Consider the following 8,439-nt stretch of genomic DNA (forward strand, 5'->3'; position numbering starts at 1 on the left):
CGCAAAGAGGAGACGATACACATCCATACATGTAAGAAAGGTGGTCCCAAATGTGATACAAGAATACACGCTATGGCAGGACAAAACGGAACGATTACGCTATGATAGCCCACACGCTATTAGGATGGTCCTCAACTTGCGGCCTTTAGAATTGGGTCCATGGGCCGCTCTCATTTGCCCACACGCTCTCTCTCTCCTACCACTACACCGCGTCGTCATCCAATGAAAACTTCGAAAGCACAAGCAATGGCTAACGACGTGGGAATATTACCACAAAATCTCGGTCCAATTCTATGTGCCTTAGTCGTTTTTATCATTAAGAATTACATCGCCATATCATTTGTTTTGTTTGTTTGTTGGATAAACGGAGAGCGAGATGTTCTCCGGATCTCACTGCGCACGTACCGGCAAGAGGTTGACGACACACGAACCTGGGACTCCCACTGCGCACGCGCCATGAGGGGAGGGGGGGGGGGGGGGGGGCGACGACCGTACACTCTTTCTTGAGATGCGTGCATAATGGTGTGATCCTTGCAGAGGATAGTACCGTAGGGGTGCGCGTGTCGTACGTAGGACACCATAGGATCCCGACTCGTGACTAATATTCTACTTTACCTTGTACAACTCACGTGCCGATGACGACACCCGCAAGGTTAGAACCCAATCATTGAGGACTCGAGGCTTGAATCAGACCACGATTGCATTCGATTTGAACCCAATTGCATGGCCTCTTCCTCAGCGATCGAACGTCCAAATCGGTTCCTCGCTTTCGACAGCGGCGTGGAAGTAATAAACATGAACACTTCCTTGCCTGCTACTGAGAAGTTTCAACTGCATACAAGTGTCATTGGATTAGAATGGTCCCAAGATATCACGTTTAGAACGCTTGGGAATGATTGATTGAATCAGACAAATCAAATCACAATCAGATCACATGCTGACACCAACATGAGACGAACACAACCTCTCATCCACCCTAGGAATGCGTCTTTGAGAATCCTACCAAAGCCTAGGAATGCATCTGTGTCGCCAGAGATGTCTCTCACGAATCCTTTCATTCGATTCACCGCTGTCACAATCTAGCTCGGACTAGATGACAAATGACTAATGGTTTTGCTGAATGCTTAGTTGCACCCTATAATACTTGATAGTATCCGATCTAATTGTGGGGGCACGACAACACAAGTGTCACACAAATGACAAGCAAGATAAACAAGAGTTCACATGATGCGTGTGGTACTAAAGTGTAAATAGATTGCATTCCTCGCCAGCACAACAGACTGGTGATTGACCAAAGATGAGAGAGTTCTATCAGTCTCATATCAGGCAGAATCATATTCCCATCTAAATCGAAGCAAAAGAGTCGATCGCTTCCAGGATTAAGTCATTTCTCCTTTCAGGTTATTGTAATCATTGGACTGTCAGTTCTGATGAAAGGAACAAAGAACAAGCAATTTGGTGTTTCTGATACCCAGAACAGTTATGTGGAGCAGCAAACCTAATCTTTTGGCATTCATTCTTAAGTTCTTACTATGGAGATTTCACTCAAACGAAGCATGCAGATTGTCGAATCAAAGAGAAGTTCTACCGAGCATGCAGTGCAAGAATTCTAGTAGCCACCAACGCAAGAAGAAAGACACAATGCAAGAAAGAAAGATGCTTAGTCCAAGTGGTGGCTCTGCAATATTCATCAATTCACCAAGTTCATATGGGTCATGAGACGATAAATTTCGCGCTTGGGAGAGAGCAGGAAAAATGGGGGAGCCATACACTCTGTGGCTCACACCCTTTCTCATCAAAATCATCAGAGGAAAGAGAAGAAGTCTACCAAGATAAGGAGCGTAGGCAATTAATAGATGTTCCCCACCAACAGTACCACGGACACTGTAACGAAATCAGCAAACAAATGAATGTACATGCTGATCATCCATGGCCGCTAAAGATTCACATAGACAGCTCTTGAGAGACGGATGATCAAGCTGCTTGCCGTAGCAATCTCAGTGCTCGCGGATCAAACGTGCGCCGGGAATCTGGCAAACCTCCGCCTTACTCAGCCATGGTCATGTCCTCCAGAAATATCTCCTCGTGAAAGGACGAAGTTGACGAACCAGATGAACCAAACGTGGGCTTCTCCTCCATCTCTTCTTCCATCAAAATTTCCTGGTCACGGCAGTCGCAGCTGCAGAATGCTTTCTCACCTCTGCAACAAATCACAGAACTCTTGTCCGTTAATAAATTCTACAACACAGACTAGAAATATAGTTAGCAAGCAGATGGAGGAGACTCGAGATCATCAAAAGAGTAACCTATACATGTAGATGTCTTTCCCCTCCTCCAGCTTCTTCTTGCAAGAGAAACAGCAGCGGAGGAAGTCACTGGAGGGGCAGGGCGGTGCACCTTCTTCGGAGGGCTTCAGCAGCCAGGCCGACCGTTCCTCATCTTTTCTATGCTTCTTCCTAAGATCTCGCGACGGAAAGCTGTGGCTTTCAAGAATGCAATCTCCAAAAATGTGAGTGGTTTTAGGATTGGGACCGTGCGATATAATGCAGGTGTAATCCTCCGACTGCTCGATTTCGCTTGCGGAAAGAGAAGCGATGACTCCACAGGGTGAGCCGCCAATAGAGACAGGGAGGGACCCAGAAAGCTTGTCAAAATTGGCACTTCCTTCCGCCATGGAACTCTTGGAATCTGATGCAAAGACTTCAGATTCGGACTTGGAGTCGATTGGCGTCGAGGATGATGTGCTAACCACCACCGAACAAGATCTCAGCAATCCGACCTCTCCACATTCTGATTCAGCTCCTTTGGATCTACCAGTCTGTGGGGAAGTGCGGTAGTCCTTCGGCAAAGACTTGGGAGCTGCGCCTGTGCAGTCATCTCCCGGGCCGACAAGGTGAGGTTTGGGGCTAGAGATGTTGATCCTCATGCGTGGAGCAAACAGTATGTTGCTGCTCTCGGAGAGCCCCAAGAGCCTCCCACAAGGCTTGGTCTCGTCGTTGAGGGTATCCACCAGGCGCAGGCCTACCCGGGTGCGGTCCCAGCACCTGGGCTTCCCATCCAGGCTTGCCGATCGAGAGAAACCGAGAAAGGAGTGGCCGAGGTTGGAGAACCCCTTGTAGTCCAAGGGGGACGTGGGGCTCCTGACTGCGTCGGACTCCGATAAGCCCTTGGCGCTGAACCCTACGAAGAGGCCAGGAACACTGAACAGTGTGGCGTTCCTGGCCTTCTGGATCAAGCCATTGGAGGAGAAGCAAGAATCGGAGGTGGAATCAGACAGCAGCTGCCCTTTGCAGTGATCTTTCTGGACCTTGTTCATTCCCCTCAGCATCTCTCTCCTCTCCTCTCCTCTCCCTCTAGAATACCAGGATCCCTGAACACAGATTCACAAGGAGCTTCAGCAAGGCATCCAAGCTGGTGTCCCGAAAAGATCCCACATAGCATTCGATAAAAAAGAAAAGAAAATCTCTTTTTTGTCTCATTATAGAACCATCGATTTGGCAAACTCAAGGATGCAGATCCTGGTTTGACAGTAAAACCAGCAAAAGCAAACATCTTTTTTATTTAGCACATATAAAAAACTGAGTGAATGTATCAAAAGGTTCCGGACATGGACCGGAAAACAAAAGACAACAAACAAAGACGTGAGCAGAGGAGAAAGATCAAACCACATCCCCGAACATGAGATTCACAGATTCAGACGCATCCATCAATGGGCCTGCGAACGGCAGCAAACAACAGGCATAGAGACCATCATCATGTTCAACATTAACAAAGGGGAAGTCAGAATCAAAGGAAGCCCCTTGATCAGATTGTCAAGATCTCGACTTTTCGCAAGGATTTTGTTTCGACTGGAAACAAAAAAAAACAGAAAAAAATACTGATGCTTGAGATTAAGGGTCAAATACAAGATCAATGGAAAAATGGAAAACAAAGAAGAACTGCTTCTTCAACCTGTTAAAATGCACCAAACAAACCAACGGAGAAAAACTACGACGGAAAACAGAGAGATTTAGTGCTTCTCGGAGGCCACAGCTAGTGATCCCAAATGCCCGAGTCCATGTGATGCACTAAAGAAAAGTCCCGATCAGGCTGAAAATTATAGAATAAAACAGAGAGTCCACATGGAGAAGGGAGGGAAAAACCCCACCTTCGCTTCCCCCTTAGCTTCTTCCTTTCCCCCTCCCTCTCACAATCTCTATCTGAGAGACCTCTCAGATGGAGGCTATGAAGAGAAGAGAACTACCCCCCAAGGTGCAATAAAAATAGGCTGCAAAGGTATGAATGATAGCTTGTACAGTACTCTCTCTCTCTCTCTCTCTCTCTCTCTCTTATTTCTCTGTCTGTATGCATCAAAATCAAAGCAGTGGGGTGCGGTGTGGCTTCTGAGCTACTCCATCGCATTCATGACCACCAGGGTAGCAAAATACACGTATTCATCTCTGGTTGGTTGGTACCGTCAGAACAGAAAAATATACGTATATTCCACCATTGCGAGTCGGTGACCGCTGCAGAGGGCACACTTCCGGAGCAGAGTCGCATCGTTAAAGGCATCTTCTTCCTGCGTCCTATGTGCATTTTAAATGGAAGTGCATCATCGAGTCGAAAATAGTGATCGTTCATTCAACCGTAGAAGAAGAAGAAGAAGTTGAAGGACCAAAGAATCTACTTCGGAATGTGTTGGAATTGATGATCGATGGAGTCAAAGCCAGTCAAAACATCAAGATCAAAGATCCAACGGTGAACATCATCCCTCGTCGTTGTATTATTTATTATCATCATTGTCGCTGCTAATATTATTTGGCGTCGAGGAGGGGCTCGCGGGGAATCTTTCCCGTGGCTTCAGCGTGGGGAAGAAGGGGGAAAAGAAGAAAGGGGTGGGGCCTCCTCCTCGCCTCTTTTCTCTCTCCATCCTCGAGAAGGACAGCCACGGCAGAAGCGGAGGACAAGGGTGGCCCACCCTCATCTTGCAGTTGCTGCAGCGGTGGGTCCCGTTGCGTCTGCCCGGCCCCGTCCCCATCTCCTTCAGCATTATTATTTTGGTTATTATTACCACTTGACTGACCCAACCCCTAACCCCACCTTGGCCTCGAGTTGGGTTAGTGGGATTTGGTTGGGGTCACCCGCTCGCTCGCTCGCCCATCGAATCGAGGCGACGACAAAGCCGCTCCACTCCATCATCCTTCCAATGCACGGTGAACCCACGTAAAAGCTCGATCGAGTGAGTTTTTGAGGCTGCACCATAATAAAGACAAGAATCCATTGTGTTAATTTGTTGGTTCTTTTATATGTGTTGTAGTTGAAATTTAGTATCGGCAGCTAATAATATTTGATAAAGAATATGACTTATTAGGTATTAGTCGTCCCCACGTATCCCAGCAGGTTCATTATTTTTCATCTAATTTACTATCTAAAATACGTCTCATATAATTCCCGACTAAAAATAATCCTTTCGATTTCACCAGTTGCTCCCAGAAATAGACAAGCTAGCTACCTTACCTACAAGTTGATTCCAACGTTTCAAAGGAGCATTGACCTCTTTTAATTCACACTCGTAATGCTGCTTTCAGAGAGGACGATTCCATTTGCTTAAGCGAAAGATGTAGCCAAAGCAAAGACCAAAGGGAAGAAAAGAGGAGAGAAGAAAAGAAATAAAGCGCCCTCCCATGGTCCTTTTTATCATGTGCAAAAAACAAAAGGCATAAAAGAAAGGAAAAGGAAGGGAAAAAAATATAACACTCATAATGTACTTTCGGGATACTAAACAAAGGGTTTGAATCATTTTAGTACCTAAACAACTCGGTGTAGATAGAGAATGTTCATAGGCTCGACTCTCTAACCACACATCAGCTGTGTGTATCTAAACAAAAATGATAGCTTCGATAAAGATGTGTGTAAAATTTTGGATTCTACCACCCCTCTCTCTCTCTCTCTCTCTCTCTCTGTTGATCTCATCGAGATGATTCTCTGAAGAGAGAGCGAGTAAGGCGGTAGCGTGGATGTTATTCCTGTGACAGGCACAATCGTATGCAAGCAAGGACAGAATTGATGTGAGTTTTCATCATGCCTTCACGTACAACATGTGATCACTCCCCCATCTTTAATCGATGACCACTGCCACACCCTTTTCCTTTTCTTTTTTCTCCTTTTCTTACCCCCCCCCCTCTCTCTCTCTCTCCGTATAAATATATATGATCTGGGTCCCAGCTCCCTTTTCCAACTCGCGAGTTCCTCCGTCATGAAAACCGCTCGACCCTTGTACTACACCTCATCATTCACCGGCCTCACTTACCCGTTTAGTGATTGTTAGCGACGACAGAACCCCACTGTGGCTGCCTCCAGTCACAAGCCAGGCATTACACTTTTACCCCAGTCAAGGTTTAACATGTAATTTCGCCCTCCTCTCTCTCTCTCTCTCTCTCTCTCCATATATATGCATACCTCTTTCTTATGATTTCTCCTTTTGTGTACGCTACTTTCTGTGACCTAAGCCTCCCACGGTTTCTCGCATCGAGAGGACGACCGACATCGGCGCAAATCACGAGGCTCCGGTGTCGAAGATTGCCTGCCCGTTATCGGCCCATGGAAAGGCCTGCCACTGGCCCATGGAAAGGCCTACCACTGCCTCCGTGTCGAAGATTCCCCGTCAGGCTCCAGCCCCGCACGTGCCCACCTCCCTAGAAGACTATATATATATATATATATATATATATATATATATATATATATATATATATATATATATATATATATATATATATGTGGAAGTCACGATGAGATTCTGCGGATAATATGATTCCGCTCCATAATTGAAAGAAGGATGGTATTATTTCAATCGAAGCATCAGCAGTGGAAACAACAATTCCTATATATGCTTTGGAATCGCAATAATTGTGGTGGGTTGCTTCTTCTCACAAATAACGAAATATTCGAAGGGACGGCGACACGTAATAATTTTGAGTTCCTAAAGGTACAGAGACAGTGATGGGTGTACCGAGGAGACCCGCGTAGATATCTATTGGTGTTTGTTCAAGTTAATTAGATATCTTCTTTTGAGACAGCGTTAGGTTTCTTGTTCCTTTTTTTAATAGACGGTTTGGATGGCACACTGACTTAAGTATGTGAGGATTCATAGGATTGTGTTGAACGACTTACTTGATGCCGTATATGGATGATTCCAGCACCAGAAACCGGATGAGATGCTGTCGGCAACACACTCCCAGTGGTGAGTTCATCCTTCATCGATCCTCGCTCGGTTCATCTCCATAAATGCGGAACGCCCATGGTTTTGGTAGCGTCAACTCCCGTAACAGGCTTGTTTCCTCATCAGAAATCTTGAGGAAGGCAAATAAATAGTACGGCCATACAGATAAAGAATAGAGCAAAAGGCTTCTATTGATAACGACAGGCTAAAGATTTCTAATTTCATTTATCTACAAGGAGATTTGATTCACGTGTCGGCCATTATTATTTACTGGAATCATCACGACCAAAACAGTGGCCCATTGTGGATGACTATTGCCTTCTATGCTCCAATTCAATCACAAAATCGATAGAGGCACGATAATTAAGTCTCAGTTGTCAACAGCGAGCTCTAAATAATACAAATTAAGTGCTCTCGCTGTATCTGAACGGTTTTGTCTATTTTGAATATATCTGTACGGTTTTGTCTAGTAAGCTCGAAAAAACGATAAACTTATAAGTCACTGGCACTCTACTCTTCAACCAATATAGCACTCCTATTCTTCAACCAATATGAAACTAAATATCAATATCAATACTCCTAGAAGTCAAAGACTCATGAACCTCCTTCTAACACCATTTTAATAAGAATTATTCATTTTGAATATGCTTAATTTTATCCTTTTAGAACTTTTAAACCCCTAAAAACATCTTTGAGGATAAAGATAATGACAAGACTTCAAGTCACTACGCCTGTCTCCTTAATTATGCTGCATTTTGGACAATACAGATGATGAGCTGCTCCGATACCTTGGTTAGTTGGCTTAAAATTTAGCTGGACTGACCTATAGTAGCTTGATTGACGTTAATTACATCACAGACTAAGAATAACATAAACTAAAGACAGATTATAAAAGATATAAAGCAAACACCATATAAAAAATTTAAAATAATGACAAGCATTTCAGAATTTTTATATCCATCTTGATGGTTTCAGCTGTACCTGTTTTTAATGACAACCTTTACCGATGACTCTCTGTGGGACAGGGCTGTTGGCCAGCACTATGGAGAGTTGTAGACACCTCAACTGACCCATTGTTTACCTTCATATTTATGCCTGAAGGCTCAATAATTGCTTGTCAACTAGAGATTGCATTTACTTAACGTAATGCATAGATGATGGGCTAAAAACTAGCCAGCTGATGAGATAATAGACAAAAAAAGGAAGACGTTGAGGAGATACCAGACAATGTGGAACAA

General features: G+C 44.6%; 1 protein-coding gene across 7 annotated transcripts; it reads right to left on the reverse strand.

The window, feature by feature from the left end:
- Window positions 1–1,825: 1,825 nt before the first annotated feature.
- Window positions 1,826–4,305, reverse strand: LOC135678736 (FCS-Like Zinc finger 10-like). 7 transcript variants are annotated; one of them, XM_065191858.1, is made up of 5 exons: window positions 4,148–4,299; window positions 3,952–4,067; window positions 3,666–3,848; window positions 2,307–3,370; window positions 1,826–2,200 (listed from the first exon to the last, which is right to left on the reverse strand). In XM_065191858.1, the coding sequence occupies exons 3-5, from the start codon at window positions 3,705–3,707 to the stop codon at window positions 2,047–2,049; spliced, it is 1,260 nt and encodes a 419-aa protein (XP_065047930.1). In that variant the 5' UTR covers window positions 3,708–3,848; window positions 3,952–4,067; window positions 4,148–4,299; the 3' UTR covers window positions 1,826–2,046. The 7 variants fall into 7 exon arrangements, with proteins under 7 accessions (XP_065047930.1, XP_065047932.1, XP_065047929.1 ...); XM_065191860.1 differs by lacking the exon at window positions 4,148–4,299 and having other exon boundaries at window positions 2,313–3,370; window positions 3,952–4,135; XM_065191857.1 differs by lacking the exon at window positions 4,148–4,299 and having other exon boundaries at window positions 3,952–4,134.
- Window positions 4,306–8,439: the final 4,134 nt, after the last annotated feature.

This window comes from Musa acuminata, chromosome BXJ1-7 (genome assembly GCF_036884655.1).
Source record: "Musa acuminata AAA Group cultivar baxijiao chromosome BXJ1-7, Cavendish_Baxijiao_AAA, whole genome shotgun sequence".
NCBI classification, from domain to species: Eukaryota; Viridiplantae; Streptophyta; class Magnoliopsida; order Zingiberales; family Musaceae; genus Musa; species Musa acuminata.

Coding starts and splice junctions, on each gene's coding strand:
- LOC135678736 (XM_065191858.1), bottom strand. CDS start 3,707: ATGGATGCGTCTGAATCTGTGAATCTCATGTTCGGGGATGTG. Junction 3,371..3,665: donor ATCTCATGTTCGGGGATGTG/GTTTGATCTTTC, acceptor ATCTGTGTTCAG/GGATCCTGGTATTCTAGAGG. Junction 2,201..2,306: donor AAAGACATCTACATGTATAG/GTTACTCTTTTG, acceptor GATTTGTTGCAG/AGGTGAGAAAGCATTCTGCA.